The 26,269-nt window shown below is 36.8% G+C and overlaps 1 protein-coding gene across 1 annotated transcript in view; it reads right to left on the bottom strand.

The window, feature by feature from the left end:
* Positions 1 to 223: 223 nt before the first annotated feature.
* Positions 224 to 26,269, bottom strand: part of LOC306823575 (protein unc-13 homolog B-like) — a 41,621-nt gene continuing 15,575 nt past the window's right edge. Inside the window, exons 3-9 of the mRNA XM_079343180.1 lie at positions 14,306 to 14,405; positions 6,148 to 6,265; positions 4,843 to 4,966; positions 2,848 to 2,921; positions 1,930 to 1,987; positions 1,340 to 1,375; positions 224 to 452 (exon numbers count right to left, since the gene is read on the bottom strand). Coding sequence (XP_079199306.1) covers positions 235 to 452; positions 1,340 to 1,375; positions 1,930 to 1,987; positions 2,848 to 2,921; positions 4,843 to 4,966; positions 6,148 to 6,265; positions 14,306 to 14,405 — 728 coding nt within the window. The 3' untranslated portion in view covers positions 224 to 234. The remainder of the gene's footprint in view (positions 453 to 1,339; positions 1,376 to 1,929; positions 1,988 to 2,847; positions 2,922 to 4,842; positions 4,967 to 6,147; positions 6,266 to 14,305; positions 14,406 to 26,269) is intronic.

The following is a 26,269-nucleotide window of genomic DNA, read 5'->3' as shown; positions in this document are numbered from 1 at the left end:
GTTATTTGTGTAATAAAGACTTGTGTAAAGTAAGACTGTCACCTTAAGCCTGAAATTAGATCTTTTTTATAAAAGGTGGAGTATTTTTTCAGGAATTTTACTATATATATATATATATATATATATATAGTAAGATAAGTATAAGAGTGTCCCGGCCAAGACTTAAAACAAAAACAAACGATTCCTAAGCAGTTTTGCAAAGATCAGGGAAGTGTGTCTGTGTTTGGTGTTTATTTACCTTGTCCCCCTCATTTCTCTATAGTCTAGCTCATAGCTTTGTATTGAGTCAGACTCTCTGGACATGGTTTGATGTTGGATCCTGCGTCCTATAGGATACTGGTGCACTGATGAATTTGTCTGAGAGGTGTTGTGGAAGCGTGGAGGTCTGTTGCCAGTTTCACTGCGGTAGTCACTGTCGCGGTCATCCACTGCACTATCATGGTCATCATAAGCTGGGCAAAGACAACAAACATTATTTAAGCAAAACAAATTAACTGACAACCAAAATCACAGCTTGTAGAAATTATAGAACGCATAGTATAAAACTAATATGATATTTTAAACTAAATTATTCAAATGTTGGTTTTATTTGCAATCTGAAATCTGAAGATCTTGGAGGAAGCATGTTCAATGTTTTTATTGACCAAGAAATGTGATCCTGCTTCCACTCTTCCTGTTTGATATCTTCACATAATTGAGATTAATTTTTAACTCTGAAAAATGTAAATCATTAGAAACCATTTCCTACACAGGACAAACCTGTACTATAGTGATACAGTATTTTGAACTACTGAGCATGTAAATGTAGTTTGAAAGAAATTATAGCTCCTTTTGTGTTAGTTGTCCTGCTTTTTTCATGGAGTTGAAAAGCTTTTGTCTGTCTCAAATGTATTTAGAGGATGTTTAAGGTGTCACAACTTAAGTTTTTGTTTTGATTGGTAATTATACATTTGGACTTGTGCTGTACAGCTTGCCTTTCTCTGGATTTTGTTTGATGTTATTTTTTGATTACCCCTAGACTGGGAAAATCACTGGATCACCTTCTAACAATGAAAATACCTTGAATAAAAAGTGCCCCCTTGTGGTAGCAGATATTTTATACAAAAAAATATGAATTCGAGAAAGACAATGACACAAACTACTAAACAATGGATTCATGAACAAATATACTCCGACCACATCAAGTGTCAACAAAACTGGCACCAAACATTACATTTAAAAAAAACAATGGACACATAAATAATAACAAAGACCAAACATGCATTGGAAACAGTCTTTAACCATGCAGAATTCATGAATGACTGATAAGTGACACGAAAAAAACAACCACTTTACGTACTCTGCTTGTCACTCCATCCAAAATAACTCCAACTGCCTGGTGGCATGGAGGCAAGTGTTCAAAGAAGTCAGGAAGAAAAGTGAGCTTCATTCAAAAATAAAAGCAGCAACAGCATGGCCAGGTGAGGATATGATATGTATGGGACTAATAACACCAAATATGTAGAATTAGTTATATCATTGAAATTAACAAATGGTAATATACCTTAACGGACCTTTGAGACACTATAATGAATGTGATGAGTGAATTAAACCTTATGTTGAACAGAATGAGTGAAACATAACATCTGTATCAGGAATGCAGTTTTACAAAGATAAATCTGTGCACAACAAGACAAAACGCAACTCTCCACAAGTACCATAAAAAGTGAATGCTGCATCCAAACTTCCTTTTCAAAGTGAAATATGCCAGATTTTTTTTTTTTTTTTGGTAATTGGCTGCCTTGTCATTACACTAGACAAGAAGACACTTTGAAAGTGTCACCAGTCTAGACTGAAACACGTGACCTACAAAACATACACAAACAAACATGGGAAGACACTGTGTATAGCATGAACATGTTGTACTACACGTTGTTCTTTTATACTCACAGCACTGAGAGGGAACTGAAGCCATTCGTCTTCTCTGAACCTCTTCCTGCAGTGGATACTGCCACAGGAAAAACAAAGCAAAAGCAAGAATAAGAAATTATTAGAAAAACAATTCATGACAAGTGTAAGGTCATAAGCAGAGAACAAGCAAATGAAATAGTTTTAAAAAAAAAACCACTTGACTCTGATCACATTATGTAATTTGGAATGTTTTTCAATAGATGGCAGCAGAGAGCTGACATAAGCTGCAGTACAACTGAAAGGTATCCAGTTTGTGATTTTATTTTTGGTAAAATTTAGAAAATTCAAAGGGTGCTTTGAAAAGAACAGAATCCATGCTCACCTAGATTAATTTTGTAAAAGGAGAGTTATGAAAAGAAAAAAATCTCAAACATTACAAAAATAATAACAATAAAGCAGATTTCAAATTTCAGTTGCATGATTTATTTGTCCCATGAAAAATGTAAACTTATTTAGGCTACAGATGTGTATAAATTTCAAAAGGGTTAACCCTAACCCTAACCCTAACCCTAACCCTAACAATATTTCATCATCACTGCAAATTGAGTTATACTGTACTTTTGGTGGCTTTTTTCAGTTATCGAGGGATGTAAAAAAAAGGAAATGCATGATAAAAACCATAAACATATTTCTTCACACTACAAACACGTATGCTTGAACCTATGTTATCTAATTTCAAGTGACAAGTGTAGTACTTCCTACTAATCTAAGCCCTTTTCCACACAAGGACACAACAACCTATTTTCAAGTTGAATAATAGAGATGTTCATAGTTGAGATTGCTCACTGTTTTTCAACAATAAGATTGCCTTTAACACTTAAGAGTAGCCTCTTCTATGATCTTTTTGGCTCAATAAATAACTCAAAAAGAGGAAATTGACTGTCTTAAGAAACTTACCTCGTCATGTATCCGCATGGTGTTGATCCGCTCCAGTTTACTGGTCCAGTACTGAGCCTCGTCGTCTGGGATATCTGGACAGATGGATGGGACAGAAGTAAAACATGGATTAAATTGTGACCATTTTTGAGTGGATATGTGGAGGAGAAGGCAGGCGATGGGGAAATGATCAAATACACGTGGAGCAGAGGTATAGGGGGAGGACTGGTTGGTCGGATAGAGGGAGAACAACGGTAAATTATGGAGGAAGAATGACAAAAGTGAGGCAAAGTGCATAAAGAAATGACAGACCCCGAGAGACGCTCTGACTCCACCCTTTCCTGTGCTGACTGTACTCCATGCTCCCTGTCCCATCCTGTATTTTCCCACCCATCTTAAATTCATGTGTGTTAAATAACTGATGAGGAGGTTTCCTTTTGGGTGGCCCTGAAATAGAATTTAAAACTACACAAGGGGCTTCAATGGTTCTCTGAAGTTAAGAAAAAAACCAGCAACTAAATCTGCACATTTCCTTTGTAAAAATGTTGTTATTTTTGTTATTTTTCACTTACTTACAGCCTACAGTGTATTCAGGAATAATAGAGATTATAACAGCCGACACTCACAGTTTGTGATTAACCACAGGTCAAATTGTCTACATTTTTAACATTAATCAACTCTTTACTTAAGAATAAACCTAAAACTAAGATGACAAAAACACTATTGATCACCCAGATATTCAGTAATATATGGGTTTTTTTAATGCATGGTTGTAATTATAATGCAATATTCTTGGTATGAAACAGGGGGTTATAATGTTGATACAAATGGATTTCCTCTTTTAATAACTCTCAATAATAATTCATAATAATGCTAAAGTTTAAAAAAGCTAATTTTAAGATAAGATACAAATGTAGATTTCAGTACTAGACAATTGTTTTTTTTCAATGATTTGTAAGCAGATTTAAGATACGTTTATAACACCTAAATTTAAACAGTCATTTGTGAATGTGTGACATTTTTAAGAATGTCTCATTGTTGTAAGTGATGACTGAAAAGGTGCAACTCAATATTGATTGGTTCTGATATTGGAAACTGGATTATAATTACCTAAACTATTTATTTTCAAAAGGATTTGCCAAAGTGTGTTTAAATAAGACAGCTGTTATCTTATCTCTATCTTCAGGCAATGACCTTTATGTCAAGAAGAGCAGACAGCAGAAAGCATCAGAGCCATCCTGACATGAGGTGAATGTAAGTAAACAGACCATCAGGCAGACAGAGAGGATAGATAGTGAAAGCCTAAGAACAGAGTTTTTAAAAAGAAGCTATAAGGGCATGCTGAGGAAAAAAAACAACTTCACAAATGCATGCAGCAAACAAAAAAACTGTGTGGTGAGGATCCTCTGACACAACATTTCGAACGTTGTAGAGGAAATCGTTCATAAATATTCTTGTACCCCAGTACTTCCACAAACTGTAATTCATTACATGTTTAACATGAAAAGAAGCCCATGGGGATGAACAATAAAAGTCCAACATCAAGTCGTTGTCTGAATTAAACTGTTTCAAGTAAGTCTAAGAACAAAATGAAAATCTTTGTTGTGCAAAACAAATGGAGGTTTCCTGGTCCCTTTACTTTATGATTTCATAATCCTTGATTTGATGCATATGCATGTCATTTCCTCAGTGTGGTGCACATACAACTTAATTTCAGATTACTAATTTTAACAGTCAGAATATCTCTCATATTCATATTGTGTTGTCAGTTGAATATTTTGATATGTATAACCATAGAAAATCCTAATTTAAGTGTTCATGATTATCTTACTATTTCAAAGTTTTCATGAAAAATGGTTAGGGACTGTCATTAAATATTGTTAAAAATTGCTTGAAAAAATATTAAAGGTTAGTGTTGTTTTTAGTCTTCACTGACCTTCTTAATGCTTTACAAGAGCTCAATCATTATCGTAATCGATTAAAAAAAAAAAAAAATGATTTTCAGCATAAACCAACCAAAGGGCAACTCGAAGCGGGTGTCCAGCAGCACTTGGTGTTGTGTTGGGTTGGTCGTTCCACAAATCTCATCCTCCCTCATTAACACCTCTGAGTCCAATGATGTCCACTTTCCTGGACCCTCCTAAAAGAAAAGTGAGAAAAGAGGGACAGAATAGAAATCAGAGAAAGGCACAACATTTCATCACTGTGAATCAGAGCAACTTTGAGTTAATTGAATGTGCAGGTGAGATGAGCATGGATGCCACTAAATAAACGATGAAAGATGAGAAGATGATGAGGTGAGATACAACACTGCTAGTTAATGGCTTTATTAATTAATAAATTATTAATGACTACATGTGTGCTGCTGCTTCACTTTAAAGCTCTGCAGATAAAGGTAATAAGGCTCAAGGCAAGACAAGTCTGCCTGCAACAATCAGTTGGCCACTTCTGCTGAATGGTAACCTGTGAGGGAGCTGCTCTCAGATAACAGGTAAAGATGCTGTTTTTTAATAGGTAGGCAGTGGTGGAGGAAGGTGTCTGTGTCTAGGATGGTGACTACAATATGGTACAAGTTCTTTGCCTGTATCGTACTAAGAGATACAGAGTTTTCTCTTCTGTACTGGTGCTTTGTTGTGCAACGATTTCTGTATAGAACTGCATAATCATAATTGCGTAAAAATTGTAGAGTTCTGTGTGTGTGTGTGTGTGTGTGTGTGTGTGTGTGTGTGTTTGTGTGTGTGTGTGTGTGTGTGTGTGTGTGTGAGAGAGAGTGTGTCTATGGCAAACAACAGTGCAGTGTGGTTGAGTTTATTCTGAATCTTATACAACCCTTCCCTGAGTTTATCAGGTTGCTTGTGTTTGTGAAAATTAATCTTTTAGTTGGTTTTCCGCTGCTTCAGCTTAGCAAGAAACTGCATTCTGGAAATACAAAGAAGATTGTAACTATTGAAGATAAAGCACATGATTTGAGTTACTCAAATCAACCTCAGTTTGTGTTTTTTGTGCAAGAATGAACTGTAAACTGTGGAAACACAGTAGTTATGAACAGGATTATGGCCATGCAACACCTGTGGCTATATGAGCATATGTTGTTTAAAGACCGATAAAAAGATATGAACTTATCTCAAAGGATGGTGTGCTGACGAACATGTGTGTTTCGAAACAAAAGTGTGTTATATGGTAAAAAGCTAACAGGTGGACTTTTCAATTCACACATTTCTGGTTTCAAATGAACCTATGTACCAAAATCTTGTGGAAAAGTTTCTGATTAACTTTAATCCTTTGTGTTGATGTGTGTAAGATTCAAACACAGTGTGTTACCTGGTCAGATTGATGAATTGTGTCTAGAGGTATCAGCGCTGTGCCAATCATAGTGTCCCAGATCAAACCTTTATTCCACAGCTCCACCACCAGACCAGACTCCAGATGACTGATCTCGCTGTAGAAACACAAACACACAATGGTAAATACAGACCAAAGTTTAAACCTGGTATTATCGCTGCAAAATGAGTCTCATAATATTTACATAAATTATGAAGGTGGGCCTCTTTTGTTCTGTCTATTCAGACTTTGAAGAACAGGATGCAGCAACTATGCTGCAATCATTTTCAGATAAAGTAATTGTATACAAGGAGGGAACTTGGAGTGTTTCCTATTTGAATCATTTTTCTAATAGGTTTAGTGTTTCAATCATTTGGTTGAAGTCAATGTAAGTACAGCATGATGTTATTTTGTAAATGAAAGCTCCATTCAGAGTAAATTAGACCATAAAGTAGGCTATAGCTTTGAGGATAGCAATCTTTTGTCAAATCATAACCCTGCTGCCTTTCAGAGAAGCAACAGCCCCCAAAAACAAGACAGTGATGACTTGATGCCAAACTTCAAAAGAAGTAGTCCATAAAACAATAGGTTCCATTGACCTCCAGCTTTGAAGCAAAAATAAACTCAAATGTGGGGAACACTCAGGAGGTTTGAATTGTTATACTCTACTGTACCAAAAGACCTAAAAAAGTGTTTGTGGTTTCATTGGAGTTTCTTGAGCTATTATATAAAGAAAAGGGTTGATACATCATTTAGGCGTTTTCCCAATTTAAATGCAGTGAAAATTTGGTTTTAAATTAAGGCAAAATTTGCATCTGGAATTAAGATTGGGATGTTTGGATTGATATTAAAGTCCTACAAGCTTTATTTATTGAAAGCGTTTTGCTTCTTAAATCTCCAATTTCATGTCGCAGACAGACTTAAAATCATTTTACTTCAAACTCTTCATCCATTCACTGATATATGAATGCTAATTGCCACACAAACACAAAATTCCTATACTAAAATGTTCTAAACTATAAATCATCATGTGACAGATGTTACCTGCACCCACTAAAATGAGAACTAAATATGGTCCATATTTGACCTGTGGTTTTATTCACACTGTCATCAGGTCAGTGAGTGTGCGAGTCTTCACCTAAAGTAAAGTGGATGATGGATAAAAGGCATCATTTTGTGACAGATCTGTCTAAAGGAAGACAGAAGGCGAACTGTGTCTCCTCCTCATCTGCATATTCACATTCACAGCTCCATTCATATTCATCCCGCTCAGTTTGACTGTCAATCATCTCTGATCACACTTCACAGCTGGGATGATGGAGTGAAGAGGTGCGTGCGTGTGTGTGTGTGTGTGTGTGTGTGTGTGTGTATTTTGTATCGCTACAACATCTCAGAAAAACGGCCAGCTTGCTTGGCAACAAGTTACAAAATGTTCCTACATTTAGCATGATCACCAACAACTATCTTCATTCATGTGTTTGCTTATTTACATGCTTGAATAACTTCAAATACATGCCCACAACAAGCCTACGATCTCTAGCTCGGGGGAGCCTTGTTGTCCTTCTCTTAAGATTGAAGTCAGGTGAAGCAGCCTTTAGCTTCTTTATTAAAATCAGGAAGAATTGATTGATCAATCTGTGTATCTAATATTCACAAGTTTTTCAGCTGGTTGGGCTGTAATATATGTTGAACAGAACCACTGTGCATTTTAATTGCTTGTGCATACACCTACCTGTACCTGCTTGTCTTTCTGTTTGTATTTCATGTTTCAATACATGTATTTGCTAATGTGAGGCACATTGTGTAGTTCTCTGTATTTATATGCTCTATAAATGAACAAGACAATGAAACATAGTTACCTGTGAATACAATTGCTTTGTTTGTGATGAGCTTCATTTGAATAGTGGTCCAAATAACTGTAACTTAAATGTTTCAAATGTCAACATTTCTTTAAATAACTTTAACAGGCATTGAAATCAGGATCTAAATAACTTTTCCTTTGCAATGGCAAGGAATGAAAATAAAATATTTTTTTAATAGAAACCGCAAAGCATTAAAAATGCAAATGCTTAAAAATATATCTGACTCTGTCCGTACAAGCAGCCTGGCTCTGACTCACAGAGCATGTGAGAGTTGCATGTGCGTGTGTTTTGTGTGTGTGTGTGTGAGTGAGTGAGCAAGAGAAAGAGAGAGAGCAATCTTGCGACTCTGGCATCTGCCCTCCATCAAAGCCCATCCATTATTGAGGGAATGGTTTGTGTTGTAACTGGGAATTACTTGGTGTATTTTTATTACTCAGACATCACACAGACGCAGACGCATGCACAGATGTCTGGCGTTAAATAGCAAAGAAATAAATTGAAAAAAGGTGGAGAGAGTGCACAATGTGTGTAGTGATACAGAGGTTTGATAGAAATGATGGAGCTATAGGATCAGGGCACTTTAACATGTGACTGCACCTTTCTTTTCTTAAAAAAATTCAGCTTTAACCACAGTCCTGCAAGTAAAAGCTCCACATAGAATGGGGAGAAGGATCTCCCTTCTCTGACAAACTAAACAATAAATGAAACTTAACTGGTGTGAGTTATTGCTTTACTTCAATAGTTCAAGGCCACCTTGGGTAAGAGGCTTCTTTGTCCAGCTGTATTTACTCTATATGATCTATGTTTTTTCACATCTCTTTTTTTCTTAAAAAACTCCTTTCAACTTAACTTGAGTTTAGTGTCATGGCAAAGCCATTCTTTACTGAGAGAATAGTAAGTGAACCAACTGAAGGTATAACTGGTTCAACACTGGTTATACTAATGTAGAGACAACCGAACAATATGAGAATACAATTAGTATCTAAATGAGTAATATAATACATATACTATAAAGCAAGATAAGAAAGTGTCTTTTCTTCTTTTGACAACAAGCTGTGATTTCAGAAATGTATTTTAATCACTGATTATTCTTTTGCTTTTTGGTCTTTATACATACTTTACAAATTTCATCATCTGTAGGCAATCATTTTGCTGTACTGTTTGTACAGTAATAGTAGCTGCAAAGTTGATAAAGAGTGGGAAAAAAAACTTCCCATATAAGCAAATGTAGGTTAGGTTACCATGATTGTCCTCTGCAATTCTAAGTATAGCATTACTTGTGAATAGACAGAAGCACCACTCCCCTCTAAGGAGATCTCCGAACTGTGGCAGACCGGCTCAACAGAAAGAACCTGAAGTGACAGAAACCTGCTGACTTCTGACACAATGCTGGGAATCAGGTCAACAGACTTAAACCTTTAGTTACATGTGAGCACAGCTGAGAGGGAAGATAGAGTGAGGAGCAGCGGACAACAAAAACGAACACAAGGCATCTCACTAGTTTTGGCTGACCTGAAGAATGGGTGGAAATCAGATGACAAGAGAAGATAAAAGAGATACACTAAGAGAAAAAAAAACAGAATAAGAAGATAAAAGAGAACAGATGAGCATGTGAGACCCAGTGACCCTGACTGAGCAGACGGATCAACATTCAACTGCTTATCCCCTTATCCCACTGGCCAACCAACCCACCAATCAGCCATCCTCACACACTAACATACACTCAAAGAGACATTAACCCAAAGACAGCAGCATATAGTTATAAAACAATCAGATTGACGTAGAAAAGATTAGGAGGCAACAAAGGATTTAAAAGCATAGTGAAAAAAATGTTCTGAAGCTTTCTGAATAAAGATTGGAAAATATTTATGGAAACTTTGCAAAATAGAACAAGAATATGAGAAGATAACACTTAAACATTTAGATTGTGGATATTATGAAAAACAAAGTTCAGTTCTTCACAATCAGTAAAATGTTTATGAGCATGGTAATATTTTACATAGGTCGAAAAGAGATCACTGTTTCCAGCAGTTGAGTGTATCCTGTTGGGTGTAATGTATTATAGTAGAACACTGCACAACCTTATTAAAGCATCATAAAAACAAACATTCATCACACCAACCATGCTACACACATAGAATAGTAGTCAATGGAAGATGGTGGTGATGTGTATGATCACAGATGGCCGGGCAAATCAGCCCTGTACGTTTGAGCGTGGCTGCATGTGTGTATTTGAAGCTCTTACTTTGTGTACACATGATGAGCCTCTGGTCTGAACAGCATTTCGTTCCCATGAATACTCAGATTATATTGATCATATATTGATCAATCAAGTTATATTGATCTTATATTGATCATATATATTGATTGGGGTCAGTGTGTTAGAAGACCAGGGGGCCTTGTCCTTTCGAGTAGACAGAGTTCCCCTAACCTACAACGGGGTGATCTGGCACTACTACTAGCTGACGTCTCTGATGCCCAGCCACGACCATCCGACTATGTCGTCCCCACAACCACCACTATCCTCATTCATGCACAGCCTGCTCTGAACTTCACCTCCTGGTTTAGTTGATTATCCAGGATAAGGACTCAGAGAGCACATCTGGGGGGACCTCAGTGCCTGTCCACCAGCCAGCTGCATGTGAAAAGGTTGATTTTGGTGGTTTCAGAGCAACAAGACAACGACTGCATGAGCATATGTGTCGAAGTAAAAATGAATGATGATGACATGCTGTAAATGATGTTACTCAGAAGGTGACAGGAACTGTTAACACTATTACTATAAAAATGAACCTCTTAATGGATATTTTCAATATCAGTGCTGGACGGGAACATTTAGCAGTTTACTCTGATTTTGGCAGGGTTATTTTTAGCTGCTGTTATTCAAGTTCTGATCAAATCATTAACAATACTATGTGGGCAACAGGTAGGACAAATTGTCACACAAATGCTTCTAATGATGCTGAGGAGCGATATAGCCGTTAAGCAAAGGAGGGGATGGAGTTCCTTTTTATAGCATCAAAGTACCTATACAGCACCAAAGTAATGTCAAATGCCCCCCCCCCCAACACACACTCTCGCCAACCAACCCCCACCGAGGCTGAAGAGAAATGTAGCCATTTAGCAGAGAGGCATGGGGTTCCTTTCTGTAAAATCCATGAATGCCCTTCAATCATCAAGTTATATGAGATTATATTTTAATTTCAGTTAAACTCCTTAATTTGCTTTTGCCCTAATCAGGTTCTTGCTATAAAACGTGAAAAACCCTGATCTATTATTTCCCTGTCTATTCCTTTAACAGTGTTTATTTTTTATTAGAAATGCTTGATGTGTATTTTAGTATTAAAAGCAGTCATTTTGTCAGAGACATGATGAAAGCTAACAGTTTGATTAGATGCTATAGAGTATAATGTCAGAGATTATGAGCAGCATAGAGCAGAGAGGAAACTCTTATGTAATCATACTGATATACAGTTAGTCTCTCCAATCCCTCTAATCAAGTACAAGGGGATCAGTCTGCAAGAGGGATCTGAGTATCGTGTACAGTATAATAACATAAATAACATGTGGGTGTGTCTGAGTAACAGAGAGAGCTGCACATACAGAGAAAGAAAGAGTTCGGGGTTTATATGTTTCTTTTGCTGCTATAGGGTATCTGACAAATCGTTATTATTCCACTGCTGCAGAACTAATGAAAAAATGTAACATAAAAAAAAACACAGTATGCGGCTATTTTGACATGTACTTTCAACCTGCTTGATGAGATAAACCATTATGAATTATTTACTTGTCCAGCAGATCAGAAAACATATTACAAAAATCAGAATTGTCCCAGATTGTGCCAGATCAGTCCTGCTAGCCTGTTTTGCTGTTTTCTTAAATGATGTTGTTTGCATTTCTCTTCAACAAGTGAATTCCCAAAATAGAATTCCCCAAAACTAGTATTCATTGACGTGGGTACAAGGAAAAGCATTACTTCCTCTAATGTCAAAAATGAAGTGGGATCCCTAAATCAGACACGGCTGTACTTCCTCTCCCCTATGGAATCAAACTGGTCTGGACAATTCATTAGATTTATCACTGACTCATCCACTTATCTGAGCTCGACATGTAATTTCACTTTCCAGCCATCCTACCTGCTCCAACCACAAATTCCCATTTAGCAGCCTGTGCCAGCCGGACAGACTAGAGTCCCACAGGCGGCTGACATTCATTTTCAATTTCAGTAAGACCTATTAGAGCCAGCTAGCAAATAAGCTAACAGCCCATACCAGGCCTATTTTCATCTGAGAGGGACACACACTTTGAGTTTAAAATTCTCACTGCATTTGTTTTAACAAGAAGATGTTGCAGAACAGGCTCTGTTGTCACGTTGGGCCAAAAGGTAAAAAGCCATGAGATGAAACAGAAAGATTGTTGAAAAAACTGAAACTTAAGTAATTTCATTTACAGAGTTTGTGCTGTAGCATGTTTTTTTATTGTTTCATTTTCAGACAATTCATTGACGTTTCATCGACCCATATTAACATGATAAAACAGCCTTTTGCTTAACACTGGTTAGTTAAAACAATGCTCATTTAAAACCTTTGAAAATGTGGATGACGTAGTCAGCAGATAATGACATGCTATCAGAAAAATGGCAGCGTTTAAAAACCCATTTCAGTTCAAATTTAAAGAAAGTTTAGAGTTATTTAAGAGATCTTAGACACGCTTTTCACACCCAAGCAGCATCTACTTGTACTGCATCTGTTTTTGACTTTGTGTAAAGTTTGTCTCAAACTCGGTGTGTGAAAAGGGAAAATCTACCAGTGAAAACTGGAAACGGCTGGCTTCCAGGGCTAAGGCCTCCCTTTTTAAATTGAGAAGATAACTTTTTTTTCTTACAAAACTAACAACAACAACGATTATTTTAAATGTTGGAACATAAACTAGCAATGAAACCCATTTACAAGAAAAATATTCTGTATCTTTAAATGAGCTGATATTTTACAGCCCAAGCACTGCAGCATCCTATTCTATTCACTAGTGTAAAGAGTGATGGGTGGCATGGCATGCCCGCTTGATTTGCTGATCAGTTGGGCTAAATTCATCTAGGCCACTGGATTGACTTTTGACCCATGATGCAAGGGATAATAATAAAGCAAACTGAGCATCTCTTACTGTGACGACAATGAAAACAAATATTGTGTTGTTGAATAGATTGTTCCATAAGTAAAAAGTTATAGCAATTGTGATGCTAATTCTGTTAGCCCATTAACTGCAATTTCCACTTTGAGTCAAGCTAACAACCTATGATGTAAAGCCTAGTCTCACTTGTGAAAAATTGCAATTGCGTCATGATGTGAGACAAAAATACAAAATGTGAGAGGGTAAAGGTAAAATTATGAGCCACCTGTAAACTGCCATTGGCGTTTAAGTGTGTGAATGAAAAGGGAAATAAGTGGTAATAACCTTGTAAAGAACTTGAGATAATAGCAAAATAAAAAGGTTGCAATTTCTTTTCCTTGCTTTCTGTAGCAATAAATTACAAATGGCATAATGAAGGTTGGCCTATTCTTGTGTTATGAAGTGCTACTTTTAGAAAAACATTTGAATTTTAAGGTTAAAATGTGATGATCATAATTTGTATTTGCCAAGCACATTTACAACTCTAATTGGTTACAGCTTACTTTAAGAGAAACATATATTGTGTGCCATATCATTGTTTAATATTTGGAAAATTATGTAAAGCGTGATAAATAAACAAAAGAAAGAAAGAGTGCATTTTATAACAGACATCATGTCTGCTGTCATTCACGCTTAACACACAATACCTGTTTGCAGCACCCCACCTAAAAACACTAATCCAAATGTTGTTGTTTTTTAAACCACTAGAACGGAAATAAGTTGAGAGGATATAGCTGATGTTAAACTTCATCTGAATTCAAAAAAACAAATGAGTGAAGCCTGTCAAATACTCCCTTCCTCGTTTTTCTCCAATGGATGTACACATGCTTCTTGAGAAAGCATTGCTTGTTTATAGAGATTTTCCTTATTTATTGTGATTAATTCAGACTTTTGTTGGGATTGTTCATTTTACAATAATGAAAACACTACTTAATGCAGCCAACATTAAAATCAAGCTATATGAGAAACAAATACATGTAAGGCAGCAAAAAATCACTAGTGTGATGATGGCAAAAAGAGACAGTATATGTACATGTCCACATGCAATATGTGTTTAAACCTTTTCGCTGATAACTTAGTTGAGTCATTTCTGCATTTTAGAGTAATACAAACATCAAGTTGATACTCACAACATGAAGTCTTGTTCCCAGCATGGCTGGTCCCCTCGGACTGTGATGGTGGTACTCTTCACATTTTGCACCTTTAGAGTCACATATGCGTTGAACTTGTCTGTAAGAGAGGAAAATTAAACTGTTAACAATTCAGATTAAAATTTTTCTTTGATATCAATTTCTTCTGGTTTCTTAAATATGAACTATAAGGCTTTATCTAAGATAAAAGACCAATAGAGACCATTGTTTGGTACAGTCATACAACGATGTCAAAGAAATTATACCAACAAAGCTGCAGAATTTTTTAAAACAAGAATTTACAAGAACGTAATATGAACAAAAGCAAGTAAACAATCAGACAGAAGCATTCAGGAGTCATATAAGCTCTGCATAAAATCTAACATTGGATAATCGTATACCCATCACATTTTGATTAATTAATGCCAGATCTCCCTATGGAAGCCCAATTAGGCAAAAACAGTTTACTGAAGGTCAAACCTTGAGCCTCTTGAGTGGAAGCGCACACCTTATGGGCCAAAAAGACAAATATTTTAACGGGCAGTAGATTGACCCAATTGCAACACAAAAGGAAACTGGCATAGATAATCACACACTCTCAGCCTGGAAAACAGGCAAACAGGAACCGGAAGAGGTTGACGCAACAGCTGTGGTCGGGGACAGAAGGCTAAATTACCAGGGTTTTGACGGAGAAGGTGAGTCTAAGGCAAGCAGGGTCGGTAAAGTGGGAGATCAGTTTAAGGGGAAACGTTGGAAAGACAGGCATGAATGCGATGAAGATCTAGCAATGAAAACGTTTGGAGCAGCAGCTTATGTAGTGGATCAATTACTGATCAGCTGCAGCTGAGAGAGCACGTGAGCTGATGAGTGGGGTATGGCTGACAGGTAGAGTGAGAGGAAGGCAGTTTGAATGGAAAAGTACAGAGAGACAGAACAGGGCTATGACAAATATAGATAATACAATTAAGAGTGTGTTGTGAGATGCATTTAGAAATACTTCATCACAGCAAGAAGCAGTTTCTGCTCTCTCTGTATGGTTTATTCTCATGATGGAGAACAATTATTTGATATTTTATTAAGAAATAATGTGTGGGTCGATGATAAAAAGTAGTGGGCTGACAAGACATGCCTGCAAAATGCCACATTTAAGGGGGAAACAATTCTGAAATAACCATTTGTTTTACCAAAGGAGATTCAGTCACAAGAGTAGGCCTCAACTCAACTAACAAACCTGGCCCTTCTGAGAAGGGTTTAAGGCCTGTATTTGATCGATGTGTGATTTTGTTTCCTATTTGAAGACAAAGTCCTCTTTAGAATTAATTAAGTATTGAGTGGCCATTGTTTGGATACCGTATAACTGGGTTAGAAGGGGGATGAAGAGATAGCTGCATGTTCACTCACAAGAATGTTAATAACCAGAGTATGATGAATATGTTCTGGATAAGACTGGAGGACGTATATAAATGCAGTCCTTTCAGGAATAGGAATAATGTGGGTTTGTATAAAACCTATATTCTCGACTGTCTGGATTGATCGTGTGACATAAATCTGTGATTGATAACTGCGTCTGCAACTTATGCATTGCTGCAGAAACTACGAGGGCCACTTGACCTGTCTAAGGATGGATTTAACACACAATAAAAATCCCCTTCAATAATAGAACCTTTCAGATATTACAGGGAATAGAGCTGACAGAAATGTAGGCTTAGATGTAAGCTGCAGACTGAGAACAAAATCACTATTAATGCCTATTCTGTGCAGTACATTATCCCTTTCCCTTTTAATCACTAAACAGTGCAAACACAATAAACCACTGTAGACAATATTCATGAAGAGCTGTCAGAAAGAATTGATCAACTGCAGGAGAACTACAGGCAATCAATATCTTTGTCATAACTCAAATCCCAAAATTTATGCAGATGTCTTATTCAAAACAAAATTGGATCAACAAACTTGTAGATCTGCCCTTATGTGTGCCAAACTGAGTGAATGACCAATGACCAGCCTGCAGAGGAAGAGAGTTCATTAACACCAAAGAGTTGTTGGAATGATTTCTTCAAATATTTTAAGTGACACTTCTGTAATTTGTAAGAATCAGTTTTTTCCTTTCAGCATGAAGTCATTTTAACTCTCAACATGTAACAAAATACATAAAGAGAGGTGGAAAATAAAAAAGACCAAATAATAGAAAGATTTCTGCATTTCCCAAAAGATATGAGACTAAATAAGGGCAAGGTTTAGATCAAAAGTCCCTAAAAAGAATGTTCATAAAGCACATAATTAAATTACAAAAAATAGTAACTGAGTTAACGCTTTCAATCTCAGGTTTAAGTCAGGATGGGATTTGTAACTTTTTTTTACTTACTGTCCTAAAATCATATACATAACTTGAATAACCTCAATCAAGCTGCTTAAAAGTGGATAAAGTATGGGACAAAAAGGTTAGCAATTTTATAAAAGCACTTTTCGTATTATTAACATTTTGTTATACATTTATAAAAAACTATACACATCATCTAATAATTAAAAATGAAGAGCAACCAAACCATTGGGTTTGAACTTTTTCAATTCTGTGTAATGCTTCATTTGTATAAATAGTAAGCCTAAAAGGTAAAAGGAGTGTTCTGAAGTCTTAAAGTTGAATGCTAGTTAAATTCTAAGAAGGAAAACTTTAAAACCTTTGTCAGCCGAGTTTTAAAACAAAAGTCAAAAACCAATAAAGTTGGGGGGATAAAAAGTTAATTGTGTTCAATTAATATTGTCCAGACAGTGTTTCATTTGTACTGATTGCCTTGCAGACATTCTGCTGAACTTTGCCTGTGAAATGTAGAAGGAAGCCAGTGTTCAGCTTTGTTACCAGAAAGTGATGTTATAACTGAAATCTATATCAGCATTATTTATTTCCTTTAGTATTCATTCTTTTCCCTTGTTAACTCGTCACTTTTTCATTTTGCCAGACAACACAAAAATAGTACAGCCAATATAGTGTATATCACTTTTCACTACTACACTACTGTACAACGTTAAAGGTGCAGCCCAAAAAAGAGAAGATTTGATTTTCAACTTGTGAATCTTCCATATTTGGTTATCCAGGACAAAAGCATGAAGAAAAAAAGAACAATTACTCCCTAAATAACTCTGCCGTGTGCCAATAATGAAGCTCATTTACAAGATGAAGTCACTATTAACTTGAAGCGCTGAATGAGGAACATTGTACCTTGAAAAAGCCACTTCAGACAGAGAACCACAAGTCTCATTACATTTCCCATCACACCCTGACGGCCGCACTGAAGGATCTCTGTGACCTCTTCCATTTTTTTCTATGACACTGGTCCTTTTTCAGCTCCGATTAAGACTTAACATATTCATATCCATTTATAGTAAGACTACATGCGGTTATTGAGATCAGCTGGTGCAGAGATAATGACCCTCTTTTCTTTCTGGAAGTTTCTCCTTGTCCTCATTGAGGATTATTGTTAAGAACATCGATTCAGTGTGGTCCTTTATTAATCCTGCTACTGTATTCTTACACTCATTCTTACAGTTAAGTAAAGTTATTCACAATTACAATATATAAGATCTTGTTTGAAGATTCATAAATGTGTGCCTCCATCTTCTGTACTTATGTATTATAATAGCTAAATGTGTTAATTTAATATCCATAACAAAAAAGAAACGGAATAGTGATACAGAATCAGCAACATAAAATGACGTTACTTTAAGATTAGTAACGTCATTTTAGACGTCAAGATTAGACTGTCACATGCCTCTAAAACAGTTTTTCTTACTGTATATTGATACCATAATTGTTATTTCTTTGATAGCGATAACAACAGGGTTGAAGGTATTCGTGAGTAAACCAGTCAATTCATCTCAAGACACTTTATAAAAAGCAGGGAAATAACATTACTCTTTGTCATACGTACAAAGACCCAACATAAATTCACCATGAGCAATCAGTAATATTTAGATAGTTACAGTGGCAAGGAAACATTTCCTTTAAGAGGCAGAAACCTCGAACAGAACCAGAATCATGCTGAAGCTCAGCAGCCATCTGTTGAACTGTGCTGGGTTTGGAAAGTGGCTTCATGATCCATACAAGTAAACCAAGGCATAACGTAAGTTTAAGATACTGATCACCTAATGCCTGCTTCATTACAAGTGTCCAACTCTTCACATCAACACTTCTACCTTAGACTGAGAGTCCATGCAGTGTTAGTGTGTGTATTTCTATTTCCTACATTTCTGTATTGTTTATCTGCTGTGCTGGTGAAGTTGACGGCAACATTAGTGGATTTATATTAGAGACTAGTCTAGGAATGTGATTATTCAGCTGCATCAATAAATACATCACAGACAGGGTTTGGTTCCAAGATCCAGTTAAAAACTGCAGCCCATTAGATTTGAATGCATATGTTTTGCAAACTGCAACTGTTGTATTTATCTTGAGTATTTATAAATTTGCAAATCTTCTCCAGGTATGGCTTATCTTCCAAAGGTAAATGTCTTGGGTCCTTGTAGCATGTTTGCCTTTGTTGATCAGTTTATGTCAGAGAAACAACATTAAGAATAAAAAGAAAACATGGCTCCTTTCAAGGTACAACTAGAACCTGATTAAAGAGCTCATAAATGGATCTCATCGTTTCAGAACCAATCAAAATATCAAAAAGGATCCTAAGTGTACATGACATTTTGAGTGGAAGTAAACACAACGTAGCTCAACAATACTTGATTATCATGTGAATCAAATATCTGTTTTAGAATCCCTCCAGACCTGCTGTATTACATCGTCCTGCTTTGGCAAAGAGAGCAGACCAGTATGAAGCTTATAAAACAAATTAGAGGAGAAAAGACACTCCAGCTGACAGAAAATAGGATGCTCGCTGCACGTCTTCATGCTTATTAATGCAGGGGGGCCGAAACACTCTTGACCTCTTTTATGTCAAACACCAACACACACTTGAAAGCTTCCTAGTACAATCCAGTTTTGTAGCGTATAGCTTGAATAGATACAAGACAATACTGAAGAGTGTTTCCTGGCTTATAGGAATTGATCTACTTTTAATTCATTGACACTTCTTAAAACATCATGCATAGAGTACTGTAAATCTATATAGACGTTAATAAACAAACCAGTTCAGAACTGTTCAAAGCATATTAGAGAGTGATTTGAAATACATTTTCTTTCTTTCATGGTACTGTATAGTGGAAAAGAATTTCCCCTCGGGGACAATAAAGCAAAGTCTAAAGTCTAGTCTAAAGATTTGATAGGGGTTAATGCATCAGTGCTAAACTGGGGCGGCTGTGGCTTAGTTGGTAGAGTTGGCCATCTCTCACTCGAAAGGATTGGGGTTTGATCCCCAGCTCCTGAAACTACATCCGATGTGTCCTTGGGTAAGACCCTTATACCATCTTGCTCCTGCTGCTTTGTCTGCGGCATATAAAGGCTATGAATAGGATCTGTTACATCTGATGGTCACTTTACATAGCAACCTCTGCATCAGCGTGTCAATGTTGTGTGAATGGGAAGGTAGGGAAGGCTAGCCTAGCTCTAAAACAATAGCATGTCCTCTAAATGAACATTTTTTTATATTAGTTAAATATGTAAAGAAACAAAGTGTAAATACATCATGTTGTGTTTTAATTGTGGCTATGCATTGGCAAGAATTTTAATAACATTTTACAAAATGTATAACAATGTATGTGCCACTATTTGATTTATCCCGATATTGCATATGGATGCAAATTCAGTGCTTTGTATCAAAATATTAAACAAAGCTTGGGAATTTTACATGGTTTTATCCTAAAATATCAGGAGGGACACAGGAAATGTCAGGTGTAAATGTGCTCTATCTGTCTGTGTGACAGTGGTGGTGAAAAGGGTTAATAAGGAATAATCCATCATTCAGTTAAGGGGGTTGCCAGGTCTGTGATTAAGAAGACAGGGGGAATGACATGGTGCAGACAGCCCCATTTACTGCCTGAGGTAACAGGAGGGGACGATACAAAAAGGGGAAAAAACACTGCAACAGGACAAGCCACAGAATGAAGCAAAAACAAACCCAGAGAACGAAAAAAAATCACAAACAAGGAGCATCTAGAACAAAAATAAGTCAGTTTTTCTAGCATCCATTTCCTTTGACTCAATCAGGGTTGTCAGAGAAGACATCTTAATCATACTCAGTAGACTCTTATAAATGCTTGGTTGCACAAACACCATCTCCCAGTATGCAGCAACTATGATGTGGAGGACATATCCCATCATGCAGCTGGCCCCTCTTGGGGAGCAGTTGGCGTCATTTATAATTAAGTGGCGATGACTTATGAAAATAAATAAGTTATATTCAGTTACACATGGACGTGTGCGGCGCGGCTGGGCGAGATGACATTTACTTCGCTGTCTACAATAATGAATACTCTGTTGGGGGGGGCAGTGGGTGTGTTTTGTGAGTGAGTGTTACTGATGGATGAAAGGAGTTGAAGGAGATATTAAACTGAGACTATTTTTTTTTCATAAGTGCAAACAGACAAGATGTTCTTCTTTTTTTTTTGAGTTCAGACAGTATTTACATTATATCAGCAGTGTTTTACAACATGCTGCAGTTTTTTTTCTCATTTTCTGATTACAGTTTTGAACCAATGAACCGATCCATTACTGGTCTTGTACTAATGTATAGTATGTATGTGGGGGAAAAAACGTTGTCTATTTAGACTCAAACGTACCAATCACTGTTAACTCTTTTAGGGGATAATTTACTTGATGTGTTGATGCTGTCCCTTTCAATAAGATCTTTGTTTAATACTGGACATTGTTCCTTTACAAATAAAAGTTATTTATTGAGTTAGGCTTGTTGTTTCATATTAAACCCCCAAACTGCAGGATTTAGTACATAGATTCAAAAAGAGAAGAAAAAGTACATGGACGTATGAAAAAGCCACTGCTGGTCATACAGATGATGCCAACCTCGACATGACATGGCCAGGAGTCATCAACAAATCAGAAATGTTCAGCATTGCAAGACACATTCTTTCTTAAACTTTTTAAATGATAACCTCCAGAAGCCCATTTTAGCCCGCAGGAACTTTTCCCTCGCACTAGGAACCAGAGACTACTGTCCCATGGCTAAATTTAGACCCTTGTTTCTACAGCAAACAAATAGTTCCTTCTAAAGTTCTTAAGCCCAGCACGCATTATGTGGCGTTTCCATAGACTAAAGCTTGATTGGAACATAGATAGATAGATAGATAGATAGATAGATAGATAGATAGATAGATAGATAGATAGATAGATAGATAGATAGATAGATAGATAGATAGATAGATAGATAGATAGATAGATAGATAGATAGATAGATAGATAGATAGATAGATAGATAGATAGATAGATAGATAGATAGATAGATAGATAGATAGATAGATAGATAGATAGATAGATAGATAGATAGATAGATAGATAGATAGATAGATAGATAGAGAGAGAGATAGATAGATAGATAGATAGATAGATAGATAGATAGATAGATAGATAGATAGATAGATACTTTATTGATCCCGAGGGAAATTCAAGGACATGACTGCAGGAGGCAATTAACCAATCAGAGGACAGCCCTGCAGCCACACACCTTTAAGAAGCTTAGTCAGCCAGCAGTCGGGGCGCAGCTCTGTTTGTTTTAAGCTTGCCACTGCACCTTTCATTGTCTTTCATTGTTTGTTAATGTTCTTTAAAGAACTTATTGTCTTGTGTCTTCTGTTTTCTGAAGCTTTCATTTTGGTGTTTGACTGGGGCAGGTATTAGTATTTTTGTTGACACACACACACTCACATTAGGTTGTGTATTCGTTTAGAAACAATAGGTTTAGGGGTGCTGTTTGTTGTTTGATTTTGTTAGTTAGTGTAGTTAGGTTTTATTTTCATTTATTTCACTATTTAGACCTCATATGTAAAACGTCCTTCTGCACACATTGGCCCTTTCAGTTGTGTTTCACAATTTGCTTCTTTTATAATAAATAACTTTAATTTACCCAAAACAAGTGGTTTTATGTTACTTCCCTTTCCCTCCCAACCCACACAACCCTGCCGTGTTTAAATACCCAGTTATTTATTTGTCTGTATTTCTCCTCATGGCATACAGCCTTCTCAGAAACAAAGCTTGATTGCGTTTTTGTAACAAAGAGCCACATGCCAATGACAAAGTAGATGAATTGCTGGATATCTTCCATCGTTTCTTTTGTTTACTGTGTCGCGTTTTTCTCCTTTGTTAAATTTATCAGTGGAGTAGCTGTTAGCGATTAGCTGCTATGATGTGACGCTATAATGTAGTCGGCATGCAGCTTACATGCCGCCTACCAAATATGGCACGGTTGGCTGTGGAAACGCAAACAGGATCAGGCTTTACTGAACCAAACCATACCAAACTGTACAGAGCCATACCGGACAGCTTGGCTTTTGTTTGTAGATTTTCCAGGGACAGGGACTGTTTTTCATATACTGTCTTTGCCTCATGGAGAAAGCATAGATAAAAACAGGATAATGTGCCATTTTCCAAACTAAAAAAGTGACACATTAACCATGAGACATCTCTCAGGAGTTGCAAACCTGTGGGGGTTTTAGGAGGGTCTTAAGACAGCAGCTGGCTCCCCATAGGCATAAAAAATTACAGCTTCTTACTATTAACATAAATCATTTCCCCAAACTAGGGCATCAGAGTGGGACAAAGTCTGCTGGAAGTGTTTGATCTGAGACCAATAATCATGTCAAATAACAGAAATGCATTCTGGGTATACCTCATGTCACCCACCACTGGATGTTACAGCCCTGAGGTAAATAGGTTTGTTATATTAGGTCACGTTTAAAGAAATTACAGGACACATCACTGTCCTCATTCTTCTTTATCCCACTTTAACTCTCCTCAGTTTCAACTTTTCAGTTTACATACTGTATCACCACTTTGACAGGACACAGCATTTAAAAAGAGTCTCTGAATATAAATATCGTGAATTTCCCTCAGGATCAATAAAGTACAAGCTTCTTAAAGGTGTGTGGCTGCAGGGCTGTCCTCTGATTGGTTAATTGCCTCCTGCTGTCTGTCTGTCTGTCTGTCTGTCTGTCTGTCTGTCTGTCTGTCTGTCTGTCTGTCTGTCTGTCTGTCTGTCTGTCTGTCTGTCTGTCTGTCTATCTATCTGTCTATCTGTCTATCTGTCTGTCTGTCTGTCTGTCTGTAACCTATACTCTGTGGCAAGCGCAGTGCACAGCTTCCTATCTGAAAGGCCTTTCATTCTTCAAGAATCAAATAAAGTTTGGATGAATTGATGAACATTTCATCTAAAATATAAAGATCAAAGACAGATTATTTGACCTTTGGAATGGTGCTTTTCTCCCAATTATGTCTACGTACTTACCATCCAAGCAGCTACAACATGAAGATACCATATTTTCAGAACAGAAATGTACAACCCTGTTTGCAGAGAGTATCTCTGCATTATTTATCACCATTGTTTAACTGACTATTAAATACCATGAGATGAGTTGCAGATACACTTCACATCACTGTCAGAATATCCCAGTGTAAATATCTACATGTCAAACTGGTTTCCTAAAACCAGGATAAGAGCATCATATCAACGATCTTGAAACCAGGATATGATGTTTGCATGCCCAAAACCAAAACCACAAGAACTTTGTTGACTTAGTCAAGTGCAATAAAACTGTAATTATCATTTTGAATTATTTTTGGTCAAAATAGTTAATTTTTAAAAAGTTTCAGGTTCGAAAAGAATTTCTTTTGCAAGTATCTATTTTATAAGCAACTTAAAATTGGAATGAGTAAAACTTTTACCATAACTGTAATAGATTTAATTGTTTACTGGTTCTCCTTTAGTACTATTTCACATAATGTCTATCTCTACAATATCTTTGCCTTTACCATCCATCACTCATGTGCTGCTTTATGAACCCTGACAGGACCAATCAAATCTAAGCTCTGCAGTGTGAGGCCAGAGGCAGCTGATGACAAATCATCTCCTGTTCCTGAAGTCTGTCTCTGTCTTCTGAAGACATTGAGGGGTTTGTCTCAATCTTCCCCTTTATGTCGATGTGACATGTTCTCATTTAAAGCGCGCAGGTGGCCCTTTGTCTGTGATGATCTATTGATTTCTTGGTCTCCTCCTCTGGCTTGACTTGTCTTTCTCCCACTCGTGGTGGTTGTTCTCCCCTCATCATCGCTTGGGGAGAAGGAGGGATGAGCAGCTGCTTCCAGTGGAGAGGAACAAAACAAAAAAAAGAAAGAACAGGTGGATGGGAACATAAAGTCCCAGATTTAAGACGTTGCTAAACTGTCAGTGGTTCACTCTTGAAGAGGAAGTCTTTTGTAAATAGAAGAGAAACTGTCTCCTTTTCATCTGGAATTCTTCTTCTTGACTATATTGACCTAATAAGATTCCAGAGTGATTCAAACATCAGGATGGCAAGATATGTTGCACAGGGAAAGAAGGGACGGGACACTATAAGGTTTGCTCGTGCATACAGCTGGTGCACACACAAACATAGACATAAAACTGGTATTGGAACAGGAGCAGGGATGGACGTTACATTGTCAGTTCAAAAACCTCTTAAAAGTAAGTAAGAAAGGAGTCTAAGCATATGACTGCCTGTGGTAGAAACCAACACCAATTAATATAAAATCAGAGAGTGACATGATTATTGAACTGAACACCAGAAAATAAAGAACTTACATGACATTTTTTAACTTGATACCAATCATAAGGACTCGATAACTATATGAACCCAAAATAAAACAAATGTTTTGCTCAAACAGAAGCATCTGGTCCCATCTCTAACATCATCCAATATATTCTGCCTAGACAATAATAGAAGACAAAGGAATGCAGACCGAGGTACAACAAATTAAATAAAGTACTTGAATGCCTGAAAGCATGAATACATCAAGGGAGAACAGGACACTTTATCAGTCATCAATATTGTACAGGAAACTGGAATGGAGCAGTTTTCATCCTTCTGTTGGATAGATTTCTATCAATCCATACATCCGCCAAATCACCACCATTTATCCTACATAAGGCCGATTTGATAAAATAACTAACTGCACAGAGGAGCTAAGTCAAGGCCTTTTCTTGTGCAAAGCAAAGTTGGATGCTGTTGGTGGACTCGTGTACCCTCAATCTGTTCATTAAATTAAAGTTGAGCAATTCTTATTGCTGGATAGCCACTTGAGATGAACCATCTTGTTTTTGAGGGGGGTCCAATAAAACAGAAATACAAGTTCAGTAAAAATGATGAAGAGGTGGCTACTATATCCTGTAATGTCAAATGTCTGTGTAATGAGTTGAATTAGAACCCTTATCCATGGGATGTTAGCTACCTTGCTGAAAAGCCCATTGCTATGTCATGTGTCGTTGCATAGGATCGACAGTAGAAATGCATTTTAGTCTGTGCCAGTTGATGGGCTGAGTTGTCCTAAGTAATCTCCATTAGTAAATTGGTCTGGTGATGCATTGCTACCTCTATGATCTAATATGGCTTCATTTCAATCATGAAATATGGCTTTTTTAAAATATACTTTGTCTTTTTATAGGTTGATGTTTGTTATGATTATGCTTGAGGGCAGTCTCTTCCGGGGGTCTTTGGCAGTGGGTGTGTTTCGTAGGTGGAAAGGTAGGGTCAGGACTGATATCACACCTGGAGGGGAGGTGTGGTGGCGGCTCAAAAAAAAACCTTGATAAGTAGCACCTGCGGAGGTGCCTGGGGGAGGAGATTCAACGAAAAGGACGCCGAGACGCAAGACGCCTGAAAGGAGAGCACGGTGATCTGATGAACAATTGTTTTTTTCTTAATATTTTGTCTATAATTTATAATCTGTTCTATAAGTTTGTTGTAAGAAACATACTTGATATTCTTTATTCTCAAAGAAAAAAAAATATTAATCCTAAATGATGAAAATGTTAAATT

This window comes from Symphodus melops (genome assembly GCF_947650265.1).
Source record: "Symphodus melops genome assembly, chromosome: 1".
Taxonomy (NCBI): Eukaryota; Metazoa; Chordata; class Actinopteri; order Labriformes; family Labridae; genus Symphodus; species Symphodus melops.
The sequence above is the reverse complement of the archived record's forward strand: the minus strand, read 5'-3'. Positions and strand labels throughout refer to the sequence as shown.